The sequence below is a fragment of the Anas platyrhynchos genome, chromosome 33 (assembly GCF_047663525.1).
Source record: "Anas platyrhynchos isolate ZD024472 breed Pekin duck chromosome 33, IASCAAS_PekinDuck_T2T, whole genome shotgun sequence".
Lineage (NCBI taxonomy): Eukaryota > Metazoa > Chordata > Aves > Anseriformes > Anatidae > Anas > Anas platyrhynchos.
This window is the reverse complement of record NC_092618.1, coordinates 9,447,227-9,467,519: the sequence shown is the minus strand read 5'-3', so window position 1 is coordinate 9,467,519 and position 20,293 is coordinate 9,447,227. Positions and strand designations below refer to the sequence as shown.

Below are 20,293 nucleotides of genomic sequence, written 5' to 3'. Positions count from 1 at the left end.
AAATAATAATCCTCTTCACTTCTGCTTCTCAACAGCAAAGCTGAAATCAGTGCTATAATCCGAGGGATGCTTAGCGGTCAGAAATTAATTGTTACACGCACGTACCGCATCTTTTGCGGTGGAGGGGTCGCTTGCATGGGATTCATAATTCAAAGAGGAGTAAAATAGCCTTTTAAGCCTTGTGTGCCGGCTTATTGTCTTATTAAATATTTAGCGTTTGTTTCTGAAGGGAACGGTGGTAGTTTTTGATGCTCAGTTTGCTACAAGCCTTTGAGGAGCTTGATTTTTTTTTTTCCTCCCCTAAATGCTTCTGAATCCTTTACCCATGAAGGTCAAAGTGTAGCTAACACGCTGCTTTCTTTTGTTCCCCCTCTCTGCTGCACCTTTTGTTTCATTTTTTTTTTTTTGAATGAAAACGCCAGTTGGGATTAACTTTCTGCATGCTTTTTGTGCTCGAAGGCGGCGTGTCAGCCTCTCGACATCCTCTGGCCAGTGACAAACATGGGAATTAGGAATAAACCTCGCGCACACCACCACGTGGAGGCACGGTAATGACCTGCTCGTAAGCCTTTGGTTGGCTGACGTGCGTGTTAATTATCTGGGTGAGTTTTTGAACTGCTGTGTCATCTTAGAAGATGCAGCCAACACGCTTCTCTTTATCCTCCATAGCAGCCTTGTTAGAAGAATTTTATATCAGGAGCCCAAATACGCTTCTGGGACAGCATCCCAGTTCTTAAGGCTAATTAGGAATGACAGTAGAGCTTGTTGAATAAATTCCATTAAGCGTGGTCAGGTTAATACTGAATTTTGAGGGGTGTCTATGGCTTTGTGTTAATAAAACGGTGGCGTCCCCACCCCTGGAGGTATTTGGGAGATGTGTGGACGTGGCCCCAAGGGATGTGGTGTAGTGACGGGACTTGGGGGGTCAGGCTGACGGCTGGACGTGGTGATTTTGGAGGTCTTGGATATGATGATTTTGGAGGTCTTTTCTAACCCAGATGATTCCATGAAGAGAAGAGCAGGAATGTGGGCTTGGGGAACCAAAAAGGTCCCATTTTGGCAAGCCCAGGATGGCTGCGGGAAGCCCTTTACTGACCCTCTGTATTTTTGGGCAAATCACTTGGCAGTCAAGGATAAAATAGGTGAGCGAGTAGATATCACAAGAACTCGGGAACACTGTGATTTTAAGTGTAATTTTAAGCGTTTTGGGTAGGGCACAATCAATTGCTGGTCTTTGTAGCTGCTGTGTTCCTTCTTGCCATGATGACTGATCTGGCGTCTCCTGACAAGGAGGATTCATTCCTACAAACTTCTGCTTTCATGGCACCCGCAGTTTTCTGATTTAATGCTTTAATCAGGGAAGGAGGGAGAGAGAGAGAGAATCTGCTCCAAGCTAGGAGAAGAAATTGCGAGCCAGGAACAAGCCGTATGCATTGCGGAATTGTTCTGAGCAATTGCAATTTAAAAAAGACGTTGTTAATCCTGATGTCGAGGGGCTTCACAAGTCTCTTTGGGAACAGCTTCATGCTGGGCAAGCCTCGTGAAAATGTCATTGCTTTGGGTGACGGCAGCAGGGTGGAAGGCAGGTAGGGCGATGGGGACATTGAACAAACCCTGAGTTTTGCATTTCTCTTGCAAAAAAGAGCCCTGCCATGTGCTGCTTGCGTTTTGTTGGTCATTCTCTGTCTTGCCAAGGTATCTGCAGGCAAGATTGACTCTTTGTGACAGCAGTGGGGCTTCCAAAAGGAGTTGGGATGTGTGGTGGTGCTAGGATAAAGCCATTATTGGGTGTTTTTGTTTTTTTGAATTTCTGTTTCTTTTTTAAGAGAAAGGGCTGCGGTTTTGCAAAGTATTCAGATGCTGAGGTGTGGGCACACCGTTGGAAGGACCCCATTTAATTTTTCCCTGGTTCCCAGCGGGTTCCCAGTGCAGCCCAGAGGAGTTATTCCCTAGGGTCCAGACGCCTTGGAAATGCTGAGAGCTGTCGGGCAAAGGCATCTGCGCACCCTCGCAACGGGGAGGCAAGGCAGCGATAGCAACAATTTTCGGCAAGACACTTCCCAGCAGCTGACAAAATGGCTTTCGGCAGAGGTCGGCCGATAAAGCACGCTCTGCTGGGTTACAGCAGAGCTTCTACATCCCATAGACTGATTTTTCTCCAGCATAGCCCCGTCGGTGCCAGCAGTGAGTTGTTGGAATGCATTAACGCTGAACTGCTCTGAGTATTCCCGTTAATTCCTCACATGCTAATGAGCAGACGTGTAGATTAAGTGTAAAGATTATATTTCCTTTTCAGTGAAGAAACGGATTTAGAGGCTTGCTCAACGTGGTTTAAAGCAGCCTCCTTATTCTTACAGATCACATTTTGGCTGTCCCACAGAGGGGCAACTCACTTCGCTTCCAAAGTGTAATGCAGTTTACATAAAATTAGGATGGCATAAAATTAGAATTGCATAAAAACAGAATTGCATAAAAACAGAATTGCATAAAAATAGAATTGCATAAAAACAGAATTGCATAAAGCACAAATAAACAAAGAAATAAATCCTGGTGTTATGCTGGTCTTGGATCCCTGAGTATGAGCTGGAAGGATGGAGTGATCAGCTTTGCAATGCCCTGCTCACAATTTGTCTTCATCCTACTAACCACAAGGACAGGGATGAGCAGAAGGGAATTTAGGGAACTTTGGAGAGATTAAAATAAGTCTGTAGAAAGAGATGCGTTTTTCCATGCAGCCCACTTTCTTCATATCCAACTAAAGGTGATTTTTCGCATGAATATTGTTCTTTTGTTAAAGCACTGTCTACAAATACTATCATTTCTTTGTCAGAGTAATGACACACCTGCCTGCATACATACCGAGCGTGCAATTTTATGCTTGTTAGACTTTGAATGGTGGGAACGGTGGTGGCATGGGATTTGTAATGAAATTATTGTCTGCCAGCTTTGTTAGAAGTGTCATTAGCTGTCATCAATTGTAAAACATTTGGGGCTGGTTAAAATGTGGAAGCGGTAGAGTTGGTAGCATTCGGCATTGAACACCTCCTCGTAGCAAACGCCTCGTAGTAGTAGTAGGTGGACACTTCATTTCTTGATGTTTCATTTCTGAAAAATAAGTCTCAGATGAATGCACTTCCAAGTAACAACTGTGGCCTGGTTAGCACTGGTCTTAGTGGTCATACTGGGAGAACCCACAGCAGTTGGTTCAGAACATTGGATTGAACGGAGGGAATTTGCTATGGTATTTTTGGTGGGTTTTGACATTAGCTTTTAGTTTACCTTTAACTAGCTTGGTGTTATCTGCACGCCATGAAGTGGTTGAAGCAAAGCCAAGTGCTGGGATTTGTGCCCTGTCCAGCAGCCGTTCCCACCAGGGATCGGGCGCGTGTCGTTGTACGACTGTGATTTCATTTCACAGCCTCGCAACGCTCACTCAGTGCACCATCCCTTCCTATTGCCATGCTAAAAACAAACTAATTCGGCACGTTTTTCCCATGTAGGAGGTTGGCTTTTTTAATTCACAAAGTTAGTGGGTAATTGGGCGGAACTCCGGCTTTTTTTTTTTTTCCGCAGAGAAAACTGCCGTTTTCTGACTGCTTCCAGCCTTCAAGTCAGCATCAAACACGCAAGAGGAAATAACGTTCAGAAGGGGAAGGGAATTTCCTGGATGGGGAAAATAACCAAACAGACCCGGTGCGCTGAAATCAGTCCCTCTTGAAGAGCTCGTGGAAGAGCGAAGCGCTACCGAAATCCCGCGGTTTGTCAGACACCGACTGTGCTTGGGTGAACAATAAACCCATTATTCCATTTGTTTTACCAAGTGGCTGGCTTCTCGTGGCTGGAGGAATTACTCATCCTCTGAATATTAGGCAGGGAGCTTCTAACAGGGTTTTTGCCTTCTCTTGACCTCCTGCTTTCTTCCACTCTTTCATTAAGGCTGCTCTACGAGAAACGGGGTGGTGGATGTGTCGCAGTCCTTAATGGGTCTTCCAATAAAGAATGAAAGCTCCTAATTGCTGATATTGGCTGTGCTTAAGTGTAGCCTCCACGAAAGACATACAGCAAGGCTAAGAATAGCTCGTTTATGAGCGCGGAAGCTCTGAAGCAGCATTACCTGTTCTGTCCTTAAATAAAACATCAATATATAATTCACTTGCTGCTTTTCATCTTCAGCAGACCTTGGACCATTCATTAAAACCCACAGGAGCTGCTTCGGTTTCCTAATTGACGCTGGTCTCCTGGCTACCTCAACCAAGGATTGAATGGTTTCAGGTCAGGATTTTTGGTAGAGAAAACAGCTTAATACAGGGAAAGAGAGAGTGATGGAGCGCAGGTATGCACGCAGTAAATCCATAAAGTGCTTAACCTTTTGGTGGCAATCGTCACTTAGATCCTGCTCCTCCTCCCACAGGAGGTGGTACACGGTAGGCTTTAGGAAATGGAACAGGAACCAGCATTTTTTTTGAAAAATAAAAATAACAAATAATTAAAAAGAAAAAAAAAAAAGATTTTCAGAGCTGTTGATGGGCTTGACAGATGATTGAGGCATTAGGTGAAGCAAATGTGACTTTTTCTTGTGTGACCAATGCACTTCCCCCAGGCAGCAGGCGATCGCCATGCAAATGTGGGCATTGGGAAAATGCAAATGAGTTCATTTGCATAGTTGGCCTGTCTGAACGCTAAAGAACGTGAGAAAAAAGAATAAACATTCTGCATTTTGATGTCATTTAGTATTAAATAGTTGGGGGTTCTTATTCTGCCGTGATCTAGATTTATAAAACAAGAAGTTGTATTAACATCAATTACAGTAATTTGGCTTCAGACTAAATATTCCAAATGAAGCGTTTGCAGCAAATCTGCTCCATGCCCAAGTGTATCAAGAGATGCACTCCCAGTGTGTTGGTCTTGGGGAAAAAAAATGGGAAATTAGCAATATGCTTTTTAAACATTTACTGGAAGCGCTTCTCGCCCGGTGCCAGGTGGAGCGAGCAACAGTAAATTAAGCACATTATTTATTGTTGGGAAATTAAAGAGACTTTTCCAATGTGGTGGTTAATGCTGGACCAGAGAAGAGTAATAATGATGCTTCCCCCGAGAAAAAAATAAAGCTTTTTTCTGATGTTATGTCTAAAGATGCAGATGGTGAGCACCTGGTTGGGGCAATGAGCAGGTTGGCATGGCGGTGGGATGGCAAAAAAATAATATTTGGGAGATGAAGGGGCTCAGCCTACTACCCTTGGCCAGGATATCTGCTGCAGGAATGCCTTGTACAATGGGTTTGGGGTTTTGTTTGCTGGAAAAGCAATATTTTACGGATGAAACATCTCGGGACGTGTTTCTACGTGATGAGGGCATGAAATAGATATTAGCCACCGCCTATACATTGCTATTTCTGCGCTGCAAGGAGCCAAGGTCTGCTGCATTTAGGATAGCGTGCTGGGTTTTTTTCATCGTGGGGCAGCTCGGCAGCACTGCTAGAAACAGAATCGCTTTGGGCTTTTTTGGACCAAGCCCACAAGCTGACTTCGAGTTCCTATTTAAATAGGGCCTTTCATTTTTTATTTTTTGGAGGACGGGAATTATTCCTTGAGGCTGGTAAAACAGCATTTATTATCCGCCCTGAAGCATGTGCGTGTGTTTTGCAGAGTGTAAGCAATCTCCATACCACAGTACCAATTTAAAGCTGTTAAAATGTGTTACATTTACAGCCAAGGCAATCCAAACTCTTTCCGACGGAGCAAAGTTAATAGCCCAATAGCTGCAAATTGTGGGAATTAAATATCCCTTTCTTTTAACATCGCTTAGACTTGAAGCGATAGCCAATGTTGTTTTTTTTTTAATAATGTTTTCCTGCTACTGATCTCCTGTCGCGTATCTCGAACCAAAAAATCTCAGCAAAAAAATCTGAGATGTGGATGTACTGCCATTCATCTGCCAGCAAAATCTTTATTATTTCGGAATTACATGACTAAAACAATTTTTTTTGGTATGAATTTTAAACTGCAACCATGCAGAAGCAAACCAGGGCAATGAGTTGAAAGCAACAGTTCAGGAAAAAAAGTTCTTTTTGCTTATGCCCTAGATTTGTGCACAGTCCTATAAACACAAATTTATTTCTTTTACCTCCTTCTGTTAAGATGCTGTGGATTAAACCATCTTGAAAAATACTATTGTGTTACCAGGCAATCAGGTATATTCCCAGTGCAGTTTTTAGGTGCTAGTACCAAAGCTGCTTTTAACTAGAACCCAGGGCAATAGCAGTAATTCACTTCTTTGCAGCTTTCCTTTTACAAGTCGCAATTTCCTTGTGACTGTCATATAGTTTGTAAGGGTAATTGCACTATGCTTATTGTTGGCTCTAAAAATCATTAATTTTAGTGCCACGGTTTCACATTAGCAACGTTTAATTATTTTTTAACAGAATAATGGTTGAAGTGAGATGGTTTTGAACTGGATTCTTACAGCCCAGATGGCAGTTAATCCATTAAAGTTGCATTAATATTTGTTAATGACAAAACAAGGGAATTACAATATTGCACAGCAGTCCATTTTTTTGGATAATTACGCATCTGTTAATCACTGGTACCTCGCAGGAGTGAAAAGCTGGAGCCGTTAGAGGCAAGAAGGGTTCAGGGCGCAGGATGGAGTGACAGTAGGAAAACTGTTGAGATAAATGATTAGGAAGCAAGACATGAAGAAGATGCTTATTAGAAAAAAAAAAAAAAAAGTGATAATACTTTATAAGTGATCAGTTGGTTTTAATATTTTTTTTTCCTCTGTGGAAAATCTGATTTCTAGACCAACTGTACTACCGTAATTCTGTACTTTAAAGATCTGCTTCCCTGTAAAGGAGCTCTAGATCCTGGTAACCCTGAATAAATAAAATATATATACATGAAAATATAATATATATATACAAACATAGCATGGGACTCTGCTGACACCTCAAATTGTGCCCTTGTGACTCAGCAGGTTATTGTTGTCCCAGCTTTGTGCTGAACTGAGGATTAAGTCTTGTGTTGCATGGCTCGTTCTCAGAGGCAATAGCTTGTTATTTTACAGCATTCTGCATTTACCCACCATACAAGAGGGCTTGCACGTGGAATTAACTTTAATTGGTGGTCTCTAGTGTGCCAGGGCTTGAATGTGAAGTCAAACTACGTGTGCTGTTTGCAGAAAGACGACAAGGTTCTTCTAGAGGAGGGTTGTACCAGGACACTTGGGCGAAACACGGAGTTTGAGTCCTTTACATTGCAGATGGGGAGCCTTCGTGGTCGCTTGAGTCACCACACTTAATGCTTAGCAATTTGCCAGCCAGCTGGAGGTGAAGTCGAAACGAAAATCAACCCTTGGTATAGCAGCCAAGCACTTCAGGTACAATGGGAAATAACTTGGCACGCACAAGATTGCACGGAGATCATTTCATTGACCAAAACCATGTGTAATTATGAAATTTAGTTTCTAAAGCTGCACAGAAAAAAAAAAAAAATCAGAAAACATATACCTGCTTCTCCGATTAAACACAAGCTTGCTTTTCAGCAATGCCTTTGAAGGTGTTTCTCCTTCTTTATTTGCTGGAAAAGTTTTAGTTCTCTGCCACCGCCTGGGAAAAATCCCTGGCCTTGAAATGTGCGCTCTCCAAGGAGCTCCCTGCTTGGTATAGGCAGGGCATAGATGAGCTGGGGAAAGCCAAAGAAAGCTGCTAGAAATCCATAATGGCAAAAAAAAAATAAAAAAAAAATGAGGCGAGCATTACCACAGAGTAATGAAGCGCTGCACAGTTCGAAATGAGGTTCTGACCCACGCAAAGAATAACGACAACGGCAGTGTAAACCTATTTCTAACGCTCAATTAAAATATATTTACATGGATTTCTTCTTTCCCCCCTTTTAGGTCTGCTATTTTTCTTACGATGGAAAGGCTGGTTGTCTACCTACTGGTTATTAGCACAGCCGTGAAGGCCATGATGTGCCCCAAAAGATGCATGTGTCAAAACCTGTCTCCGTCCTTCACCATCCTCTGTACGAAGACGGGGCTCCTCTTCGTGCCCCCCAGCATCGACAGGAGAACGGCAGAGCTGAGGCTGATGGACAACTTCATCACGACACTCAGGAGAAAGGATTTTGCGAACATGACCAATCTCATTCACTTGACGCTGTCGAGGAATACAATAAGTCAAATCATGCCTTACGCATTTTTTGATCTGAAAGGCCTTCACGCTTTACACTTGGATAGTAACCGACTGACCTATATCAACGAAGATCATTTCAAAGGTCTGATCAACCTTCGGCATTTAATACTCAGTAACAATCAGCTAAGCTATATCTCTCCCGGGTCGTTGGATGACTTTATTGAAACCATCGAAGACCTGGATCTGTCCTACAACAACCTTGTGAACGTTCCCTGGGAAACAATCGCCAAACTTTCCAACGTCAACACGGTCAGCTTGGATCATAACCTCATCGAGTTCGTGCCGGAGGGAATCTTCTCCAATCTTCACAAGCTTGCCCGTCTGGACATGACCTCCAACAAGCTGAAGAAGATCCCTCCCGATCCGTTGTTCTCCAGGATCCCCGTGTACGCCAAGTCCAAAGGATCTCCGCTGTCATCTTTGGTGCTGAGTTTTGGGGGCAACCCTTTGCACTGCAACTGCGAGCTGGTGTGGCTGAGGCGCCTCACCAGAGAAGACGACCTGGAAACCTGCGCCTCCCCGCCGGAGCTGATGGGCAAATACTTCTGGTCCATCAAAGAGGAGGAATTTGTCTGCGAGCCCCCGATGATAACGCACCGAACCCCCAAGCTAACCGTAACGGAGGGCCAAAGCGTCTCTTTGAAGTGTAAAGCCGTGGGCGATCCGGACCCCTACGTTCGCTGGATTGCACCCGACGGGAAGCTGGTCTCTAACACCTCGAGGACGATTTCTTACGAGAACGGGACCCTGGATATTTTGGTGACGTCTCTGACGGAGAAGGGCACGTTCACCTGCATCGCATCAAATGCCGCGGGAGAGTCGACGGCTCCGGTGGAGCTCCTCGTTACCCCGTACCCCAACCTCGCTAACAGCACCAACTGCGATAAAGACGCGGAGCCAGGCCCCTCGGATATTCTGATATCTGCCAAGTCGAGCTTTCCGAACGAAACGAAGGCTCAGCAAGAGAAGGTGGTGGTGGTCGCCGAGCTGACCTCGTCCTCTGCTCTCATCCAGTGGCCTTCTCAGCACCACCTCCCCGGGATCCGCATGTACCAGATCCAGTACAACAGCTCCTCTGATGACATCCTCGTCTACAGGTAACCCCGCACCTCCTCCCTCGTGGAGGTGGAAGCAAGAAAGAGGTGATGAGAGCGTGGGTTGAATTATTCCCTGCGACGGCAGCTAATTGCAGGCGGTGGCTGCGAACGAGGGGACAACTTTGCTCGTTAAATTCCCATCGTTGAGGAGTTGTGCTGTAAAAACTCATAATGCACCCGCTTCTCTGCTGCCTCTCGAGGATCTCTAAGCCCTTTACAGCCATAATTAATCTTCAGAGTCCAGTTTAATGGACGGAGCGAGGCTGATGAGCATTATCTCAGTTAATACAGCCAGGGAAATTAAGATGGAAAGTTTAGTTACCTTTCGTGCTGATTAAGTGTAATTGCTTTACCTAAATATATAGGAAAGAAATCGAGATGCCCAAATCTGTGAGATGTCCAGAGATGCCCCAAGGCCACATTTTGCCTGTATGGCAAATATGCGTGGCCATACTATGTCTCTTGTGTATTATGCCAAACCTTCAGCCCCTAAAAGTCCTCACGCAATTCCTCTATTCCACTTCCATGCTGTCACAGGGACAAAGCTCACGGAGGGAATTGGACATTGCCCGGGAAGCTTTAGGTGATAAATTTTGTGTGGGTTTCACTTTTAAAGGCGCTGATTCATCGGCTGGAGTTTATTTGGTAAAATTTACTCGGGAATAACTATTTGCTGCTCAGCTTCAGTGGATGTTGTGCAGATTTTTATAGTTGCTCCCTGGGCAGGGCGGTTGAGTTTCTGATTACATGCCTTGCTGCTTATAGGCTTTTGTTTGTGATTAGCTTGGGGGGGGGGAAAGAGGGGTAGAGTGACATTAAAGCAGGAGCCAGCATTTGATACGGAGTTAATATTCCAGAGTTGTGCATTTCATCAACTTCTCTAAACCAAGCCATGATGATTTACCTAATGTAATGCTGCTGGTTGCACTAAGGTATGGGGAGGAATAAGCAAAAGGGGAATTGCATCTAACAGCTGAAAGGCTGGGTTCAAATATACTGCTTTAGTAAGCAGTCCCCTAAGGAAGGGAATGTAGGGTAGTTGTTCCCCTGGGATTCATATTTCAAATGCCTACCTTTGCAGGCAAATTCTTGTTAAAAAAGATAAAAAAAAAATAAAAAATAAAAAGGAACTGCATATGAAAAATGTTGAAGTCCTTGAAAGAGACTTTCACTTTGCAGTCGCTTGGGATTTTTAAAAGCCTCATCTTAAAATGCCCATCCTCAGAGTCCCTGTGGGGAAGGATGCCATCCTGGCGTTGCCATGGCTACGGGCTGGAAAGGATGCGGAAAGACTGGGCGAGGATAAGCAAGGACCTCTGAGGAAGTGGTGGGAGGGTGGTTGTTGGTATCTGATGGAGGGCGAGGAGCTGGCTGGGAGCTGAAGCCTCATTTAATTGTCATCTGCAAGCACATTTGTGACACTGCTGCTGGAGGGATCTGCAAAGTTGTGAAACGCAGGGAAACACGGAGCGGAGATGTCTCAATAGTGGTGGCCGGGGCTTTTAAGGGGCGTTGATTCAATTTTTGGAGTAAATCTCAAAGTAAATCCAAGCACGGCGAGCAGCGGCTGGGGCTGGGCAGGCAGTGGGGTGCAGTGGGTGCAGGATAAGGGTTGTTTGGTGACATTCGTGCATCCTTTCCCATAAGACTGGTCGGATGACTTGGCAGCCTTGGTGCAATCGCAGTGATTTGCTCTTGGCGAATTTTACCTTCCCAAAGCCTCCGACTCATGCGACAGCTCGTTAATTAGTCAGTCTGCAAAGAGCTGAATCGAATGCTCTTGCTGCTGAATGCTCTTGTGCCGAAAGAAGAGCCATGTGGAAGAGATGGGGAAGAGTGCTCCATCTGCATGTCCCTTTCTCAGCCTAAATTCCCGTTAAGTGAGAGGCCCAGGTTGATGACCAACAGATAAAACACTTGATGCTTTAAGTCACAGAGCAGCGATTTCAAGTAATGTAATACACCCTAGTGTAATGGGCCTCTCCGAGATGAAAATTTGCGTGTTCTTCTTCAGTTCCCACAGCGAGCAATCATCAGCTAGAGATCCTTAAAGGAAGTTTTCGTGCTAAAGTGATGGGAGTGGTAATTGGGCGGCAATTCTGCATGTGCAGTTATCTGCACTGCTCCTTCTTCAAGCCCCGCTGTAAATGTCAGAGCGATTTAAGCTGAGCGCAGTAGCAATTAAGCAATTAAGCACTGCACACCGTGTGACTGGGGAGCCAGGAGCCCTCTGCTTGCTCGCTGCCCCTCTCGTGTGGTTAAGCCCAGCCCGTGGCACCGGTGTATAAAATCTGTTCCGCGGCATCAACCTGGTGGTGGCTGGGGATGCAAAGGATGCGGAGATTCCCAGCAGAGGTGTGGAGATGTGCAGGATCCACAGGAATTCAGCCCTGCCAGAGGAGCTGGATGGCGAGCTGCCTTCCACCTCCAGCACAGGTGGAGCTCTGGCGCCGTGTAATTTATTTCTGGCAGGCAACGCCTGGGAAAAGCATTAAACGGTGCAGGATGCAGCAGAGAGCCGTCCCTTCCGTCAAGTTGAGTGGTACCACGGGTGAGCAGTTTCTATGGTAACTCTGCTTTATCTTGCGAATTTTAGCTGCTCCTTTGACTCCCTTATTTTTCCTCACCTTCCCGTTGCCTTCACCCTCTGGGTAGGTATTTCGGGGTAAGTGCACGCCTGTCTGTGTCTGCGTTAGGATGCTGTGAGAGTAAAGGTGATGTTTTTCCTAATTTTCCTTCTGGACTGCCACCAATATTTCTGGACGAGAATAACGTATGGACCCTATGTGCATGTAAATGCACCATAATTCCCCTTGCTGCTCCCACCTTGCAGCCCCACAGCATTTTCCCCAGTGCTGAATACGGAAAGGGGACCCCAAAAAATTAGGAGTTGTGCATCTGGCTCTGCTCGTCTCGGGTGAGTCACTTAAATTCCCTCTGGAGTGACCACGGCACTGACCTGCCTCCTGGGAAGGAGGTGAGGTTTGGTTAGCAAAACCAAGGGTAGGTGCTAGTTAGGGAGCAAGAAAATTGCATCCGAGTGAAGCATCGGGCACGGTGAGTAGCAATGATCCCGAATCAGTAAATTAAGGCGCAGGTAGCAATTTGTGGCAAGCATCAATATTGAAAGCAAGAGCTTTGTTTGTTTGCAGGAGAAAGGTCAGGAAGTGGCCCCGTGCTGCCGTTGTACGGAGTGAATCAAGAATCGTAATAGCCACTTTCTTCTCGGGGATATAAATGGGTCTGTATTCTTTAACCAGCTTCCAATCCTGATGCTGATTACAGTCCCCGCGCGGCTTGGACTTTCACAATGCTGTAATTTTAGTTTAACTGTCACTGCTCAAGTGGCCTGCCCAGGTTTCCAACGTTAGCCTCGGGGAAGAGATAGCAGCAGAACTGCCTTCCGATACCAAAACAGTCATTGTGCCAAACCTTACACAAGCTTTGTGAGGTGATAATTAATCCGAGAGTGAAACCACCCTATTTTTATTTTGGCTGCTTTGTCATGAGGTGTATTTGTGTGTACATATAGAGATTCCATTTCTTCTGCCTGTTAAATGAGCCCGTATACATATTTATGAAAATAACTCCTTTTAGGTCGCAGGAGGAGGCTCATCGGAACACAAAAAGGAGCGCAGGGGAGCGGTGACACGAACCCAACCCCCTGCAGGGGCTCCCGTTTTGTCTGCCGGTGTTTCCTCAAATGGCCAGCAAACTCAAACCCGTGACGCTGCCTTTCTGAGATGAACTTCAATTTGTACCGCCGCTGATCGAAGCAGCAGATTACTAATGCTTCATAACAACCTGATTGATGCCCGAGTCAATTAGGAGCTGGCTCTCATAACATCAAAGGCAATAGTCTCCGAAGCATTGAATTTATTCTTTTATAGCTGGTGATCATCTAACTTTAATTAGCCACAACTACAGGCTATAAATTAGAAGATCAGTATTTAGCAGTGATGCTTCTCTATAGATAATTGAGAGACTGTATATTGCATAAACCAGACGATAATATGTCCTTGTTTTCGCTGTTGAGAGGAAAAAAAATTAGAAATTGAGAGGCAGATCACTTTTAATAGGGAGTACAAAGTACTGTTGTTTAAAGGGCAGAGCTGTCACTCTCGGGGAAAAGGTGATATATTGCCAGATCGATATAGCAATGATTACATCTGTTGCGTGAAAAGCAGTTGGAATCAGCCACGCTACGTCTGCTCAAAAAAATAAATAAATCCTTAAATTAGTTCAGCGCGGTGCGATGGAGAAGCAGCAGGACGATGCCAGATTTCGAAGACCTTGCACGTGCCCCGCATGGTTGGAGGGATGCGTGTGGGTTGGAGGAGATGCGTTGGGGACGATGCGGTGATTTTGGTGTGCGTGGCGATTTTCGGGGCTGTCCGTCCTATCTGTGTGCCGGCGGCTCATCGGGGCTCGAAGAAATCCTGGTCTAATGGTCACGGTTGGGTTTCTTCACCTAGATGACCTCAAGAAAAGAGGAGGGAGCAAAAAGAAGTTGGGAAATGCGGGAGCCACTGGTGTCTGGAAATCGGAGGGATCGCGTGACGGTCGCTCTTTGGGTTGCGTTTTGGTAGCTTTTTTTTTTTCCTTATCTTGCGACGTAGCTGTTGTCATGGCAGTTCCCAGGCTTCTTTAGGGAATTTCTCCTTGGAAACCTCCGCAGGTTTCCCTTGATTGGAAAAAAGCCTTCTGGGCTCGTAGCTGGTGTGCGCCGAGTTAATGAGGATTTCCCTTCCGCAGCTGGATTCCTCGCAGCACGGGAGACGTTTCTCCATTGTCCTCCCCACGTCCCTTTGGTCTTCGTTAAAGAGGCTGCCCAGGCACTGACCGCTGCTGGAGCTTCACCATGGCTTATAAATTAAGCAGCCCTCGCAGATTCAAATATTGGCTGGCAGTTGTTGCACGATGGAGCAGAACATCCAAGCGTGAAAAATCAATGTCTTTTTTTTTTTTTTTTTTCCCAAACATTTCAAGTTTTTGAAGGGGGAAAACCTTCCCGTGTCGCCCCAGCTGTTTCCGAAGTATGGTTTTTTAATAGCCCACGTGAGAATCGATGGTTGCTTCTATCGAAAATTTTGGCATGATGCGTGTGAAAGCTTCATAACTCCATCTTTCGGTGCGTGGTCATTTCGTCTCCAGCCTGTAGCATCAACCACGTGAATATAATTCTGCTGAAAGATGCAGCCAGCAGCCCGGGTTCAGGAAGAGACGAGGATTTTATGCTGAGAACAGTCTTGTTGTTGTTTTTACCTCCACAGATGCCATAGATCACATTCAGATCTCCGTGGATGTTTCTGCGAGATAAACAGACTCTACACTGATTGCTTTTTAATCCCTTTAATCAGTTGAGTAAACTGGGTGCTCGGGAGCTTGTTGACAGAATTGGTTCAAAAAGACAGAATTGGTTCAAAACGACAGAACTGGTTCAAAAAGACAGAATTGGTTCAAAAAGTTTCCAAAAGGTGGGGTCCCTCCAACACCTCAGCCTCCCCATCCCTTCCTTCCCCCCCTGCACCTTCCCCTCCGACTGGAACCACTGAAAGGGCAGGAAAGAAGTTCAGTTTTGCAAATCGTATTATATTTTCTTATATTACCGTTAATTAGAGTCTAAACAAACCAAAAAAAAAAAAAAGCTCCATCTCTGTTTCAAGCTGCTCGGTTTATTTTGGGTTTGGGGTTTGCTTTTTTGTTGTTGTTGTTGACAGTGTTGCTAGGAAATATTTCCAATCCCAGAAAACGGTGTTTTGTCAAATTTTTTTGTGAGCAGATTTCACAGTTGAGCTTTCACCAAAGGGCTTTACTTGTTCCTGGCTGACTGCAGATGGCAGGGGAAACTCTGGCGTGGATTATGGGATGGAGGCTGTTGCTCTTAAACCACTTACAGGAAAACGATTTGACGGATTTGCACCTAAAATTGTGGCTTCAGCAGTGTCTAGAGGTAACAGAAGGCTGAAATGTGAATTAAGATTTTTTGATAAAAGTCTAATTATTGGTAGTTATGGTGGAATACAGATGCGAACATTTCTTGAGGAATTAAAAGACAAAAAAAAAAAAAAAAAAAAAAAAAAAAAGCAAAAGCCCCAGAAAGAATAACCAAGGAAAAGTTTTTTGCATCCCCCTTGGGAATTTCGTGGCAGATAAAACTCTTTCATTTTTTGCATCACTATTGTGAAATGTCTTTCATTCAAAGTCATTATTTCAGCAGATTTTGATTGCTGAGAGCTCCAAGTTGGAGACGGAGCCACGGGTCATGGAGAGACCGATGAGTTTTTATCCTGCTGAGACCCACGGTGTCCCCAAATCCAGTCTCTTGGGTTGTCACAGGTCCTCCAGCACCCTCGATAGGCCTGGACCTACATAGTCCACTCCACTTAAGCTGTTATTAGGTCAAATTAAGTGTTCCTGGGAATGTTTGTTCTGCTTTGTAAACCCTAGACCATGGGTTTTAGTGGAACGAGAAAGCTCTCAGGTGACACATTTGCTCCCCAAACCTACCTGTGTGCTTTAGGGTGGTTCCTCCTCATCCCTGCCTGGCCCTAAAGGTCTGCCAGGTTCGTTATAACCATTACAGGCAAGCCCGTGCTAATTGTCAAGCTGATTTGATCCTTTTTAGCCTTACTACATAAGGTAAATCAGCTGCAGGGAGGACAGAAGTAAATGCTCTGCAGGCAAAAGCACGAGCACACGCAGAGATTCAGCCCTGACTGCCTGCATACGCAGTTCTGAGCTGTCCTTCCGAATTTGTAGAGATTTCCTTGAAACTTCCTAAATATGCCAAAATAGCTGCCTTTCCCTGGAGACATGCCTGGCCAGAACTGCTTAGCCACTGATGAATCCTTATCTGCTGCCTTATCAGGACTTCACGCTTCTCCTTCTCCATGTGGTTGAAAATAGCCTCGCGTTACCAGAAAAAAACGATAAAATTCAAATACATATTTGGCCTTATTCAACGTTTGTGCTGAGGATTTAGAACCTCCTCTTTTTGGGATGATGATGACTGTAGAAGTATTTCAGCGCATGCTGTACATAGCTTCCCATGGTAATTAGCCAAATTTCAATACCAAGCCCTTCACTGAATAATCCCGACAATAACGTATTGCAGAAAGTTGTTTGAAAGAAGAAAAATGAGCATCAAAGGCTGCTGAATAAGCCAGATAATGCGGACATTAGGAAAACGGTACTTTGCATAATTTTTGGCAATTACACCTCCCTCTCACAGATGGGCAGGCTCCTAAACACTACAAGATGCTTTCTGCGGGGTGTTTGCTATCGATTGCTTCTCGTTGCTCAGCTGGTCTTCTAGGCAGTGCCTCCTGCAGCCGTTCTCTCTGACATCCCTTAATTTTTTTTTGGCGTGTTGTGCCCTGAGGTCGGGTGACGGTTTTGTTGATGTCAAGCAATTTTAGACGTTGTGCCGCGATCGGATGCAGTCGCCAGTGGTATTTTTCCAGGGGGCACGGCTGATTTTTAGCGGTGAAGGCAGACGAACAAAAATCTCCGCCTCGTCAGTGTGACAAGCAAAGATCTTCTCTTATGCTTAATTTTCGTGCAGTTTGGTATTTGAACTGACTCCGTGCTCATGCTGGGATGCCCAAACCCCAGCAAGCTTTAAGGATGAGGCAGGGCTGCTGGCCAGAATAGGCCATGAAGTTAGTTCCCCAGTCCATCTCTTGGGGTGGTTGGTCACTATAAAACAGGGCTAAGCGGAAGCCTGAAATGTTAATTAGCTATTTATCTGATAATTGGCCATTGGTGTGCGTTTTGGGATGGTGAAGGTCAGGCCATGAATAATTCCGAGGGCTTGTTCTGCTGGTCTGCAGCAGTTGCTAACCTTGTACATTTTCCCATGCATTAATGCTGGATTTTTTTTCTCGTTTATCTTATTTATCTCAAATTTATTTCTCATTATGCACACACTAGGACTTATTAATGCCGTTTGGGTGTTTCAGGTTGACAAATGGGTCTTTGCGCAGCTTCCTCTCCAACCCTGCCTTTCCTGCAAAATAATAATAAAAAAATAATCTCATTAGCCCTAAAGCCCAGCCCGTGGCCACATTCTTTGCAGGTCATGAAGCTGCTGTTAGAAATGAAGAGTCGAGGTTTGGGAAATTCAGATTGGAGATAAGGGGGAAAATATCTACTAGGAGGGTAGTTCAGTGCTGGAACGGTGCCTGGAGAGCTCGTGGAAGGTTTTCAAGGGTTGGCAAGGTAGACGTGTGGTTGACCTGAACTTCTGTTGGGGGTAGGCTCTGAGTGGGATGCTGGGCTGGAGATCTCGGGGGATTTCTATGAATGATGGTACATGGGCATTTTTTTTTTTCCATATTTACAGAAAATTGGTGGTTCTACATGAAGTAGGCATGCGTCTGGAGATCATTCCTTTGAAGGTGTAGCTCTTCTTTCTTTCCAGTCTAAATACACATAGTCCAATGGATGACTACGTGAAAAAAAAATGTATGACAAGCAGAAAGTTTGGGTGTTTTTTTTCCCTCTTTTAATTGGAAACACAGCTTATGATTCTTCTGTTTTTTCTTCTTCTTTTAAAAGGCTTGGTGGCCAGGAGAAGGCCACGTTCCCACTCACTTTGAACAAATGTAGTTTGTTTAAACTGACTCCTCTGCAACAGCCCCGCTTCGCTCCAGCGAGATATCTGAGCCAAATATACAGAGAGCTGATCTGCCGTGAGATATATTGGGATTCATACGGTCATTACCGTGGTCTGTGGGAATGTGTTAACATAGCACACAGCTGGGATCCTGGGATCCTTTTCATCTGTTGGTTTAGTGCCCATTCATGCTTCTTTGTGGTAAATGAATAATTGGAATTCACGCAGAACAATCCCAAGGTTTAGGGCTGGATCAAGGGGAGGAGGTCGGTCTGTGCTGTTATTTGAGTGGAGAAGATGCCACGTAGCTGTGAGTGCACATGTTTTGCTCTAATTGTTCTTACTGGCTGCCTGATTACGAGACACTGAGCACCATGGAGCTGCTGGAAGGTGGGAATGAGGTTAATCTGTGGACCAAAGGTTGGAATTTGCCTTTTTTCCTTTCGTCTTCGCAATGTGCTTCCTGTGGGTGTAAGATTACTGGAATACATTTTAATTACCGAGTGTTGCAGTTGATCCTGTTCTGCTGTTTAAGCCCTTAAGTATGTTCCTTTATAGATTTTCAAACGTTGACAGTATTCCATTCCGCATGGGGCACATAATGCCCCCTTTTAGGCTGAAACTGCAGAAATTGAAGATAATGCAGATCAGAACAATAAATCAGGTCTGACTTCTCCTCCAGCCACCACAAGCTTGTGCATTCCAGTCCATGTTTGTTTGAACTGGCCGAGGTAAAGACATTTTCGCTGCTAAAATCTGTATTTTCCGTCCCTACCGAGTAACCCAGGGAATGTTAGCTGTTTCTGCTTGTTCCGATTGCCATGCTTGTCTTCTGCTCTGCTGGTTTCCTTGCAGCAGGCACTGATAGCTTGAATTGGTCTCCTTAGGTTCGATCAGCTTGGATGTTTACTGTACTTATTTTCTTTTCCAGGATGATCCCTGCTGCTAGTAAATCCTTCTTCTTGACTGATCTGGTTGCAGGACGTGAGTACGACCTCTGTGTCCTTGCTGTTTATGATGATGGCTTGACATCTTTGACTGCAACCAGAGTGATCGGATGCGTGCAGTTCACAACCCAGGAGGAATACAAGCAGTGCCGATCCCTTCACGCGCAGTTTCTTGGAGGAACCATGATCATCATTATTGGGGGCATCATTGTGGCTTCGGTTCTTGTCTTCATTTTCATCCTCCTCATGAAATACAAAGTCTACAACAATCACCACAAAAACAAAACTACTAAAGTTAATAACGTCTGCTCTCAAACCAATGGAAGTCAAAGTGGCTCGATGGCTCGATCCACTTCTAAACTGGCAGAGAGGCGGGAAAGTTTGCACCAGGAGTGCTCGGGATCTTCCAGCAAAGGAAAAACTGTTGTAGACTTGGATTGTGAAAAAGTGACTCCAACCAACACAACCTTTTTAACAACCGATGCGTTATCTTAATGGCCATTTGACAGGACACACCAAGGTGGTATTGCTTGAAACATTTTAATGCGAGTGGTTGTATTTTAAGCTTCACTACTATTGTCTATTTTTAAGATCAGATGGTTTAAAAAATATTTTTTTAATCTGTAAACAGTTCTTGCATTCTTAACTATTTTGTTTCAATATATTAAATATAAGTGTGTGATTTACAAGATTTTTTTACTGGTTCTTTTATAGCATACACCTCTGGTATCAAGGCAGCAACATAGCTAAATTCTGACTAGGTTTGTCTGTAGTGAAATGCACTATTTTTTCATTTGGTTACTGACCAGCAGCAAAGACGTACTCTCAGGATCTTCAGACTTCTTTTCTCACAGCAGAGTCACCAAACTACTCATCTCTTCAAGGAATGATGTGTTATAGAAAGTCTCAATGCGGAGTTATTTATTGCCATAGGTATGTTGTATACATGCTGCTCACAAAAGAAGTAAAATTAGTAGAGGTTCCCTATGGAAAAAAAATAAATAAAAATATAAGCACTACTTTAAAAAGAAAAGAAATAAAGAAAATTGAAAGTACTTTAAGTACTTTACCATATTCTCTTGGAATTATTCGCTGGCACAGAAATATGGACTCGTATTGTTTGCTTTGTAACAGCTGTTATCTGTCTAGGCTGTGCCTTCGAGAAACCTCCTCTTGTTCTTGGAAGTCAGATTTACCTCTGGGCAGGACGAAGCCCCCGCTTTTTGTTCTTCCTAAATTGTAAAACTTCACGAACCGGTTGAAATCAGGTGTGTTCCACTGTGCACGTTTTTGCTATGCTGAAACCCATGCCATAGTCTCCCGCTCCGAAAGCTGAAGGTATTTTTCTCTCTTTTTATTTCGGTGGTAAATTTGCTGAGCGAGGACCCGCAGATGAAAGCTCCCGTGTCCTGAGGCACACTGCACAATCTCACTGTGA

At 44.6% G+C, this 20,293-nt stretch overlaps 1 protein-coding gene across 3 annotated transcripts in view; it reads left to right on the top strand.

Annotated features, from left to right (window-relative positions):
* LOC119715018 (leucine-rich repeat and fibronectin type III domain-containing protein 1-like protein) overlaps positions 1–19,546 on the top strand; it is a 43,221-nt gene extending 23,675 nt beyond the window's left edge. For 2 of the 3 annotated variants that reach the window (XM_038172157.2, XM_038172156.2), the window contains exons 3-4: positions 7,894–9,288; positions 18,840–19,546. In XM_038172157.2, the coding sequence (XP_038028085.1) occupies positions 7,894–9,288; positions 18,840–19,350 (1,906 nt within the window). In that variant the 3' untranslated portion in view covers positions 19,351–19,546. The remainder of the gene's footprint in view (positions 1–7,893; positions 9,289–18,839) is intronic. The other variant, XM_038172158.2, reaches the window with a different exon arrangement.
* Positions 19,547–20,293: the final 747 nt, after the last annotated feature.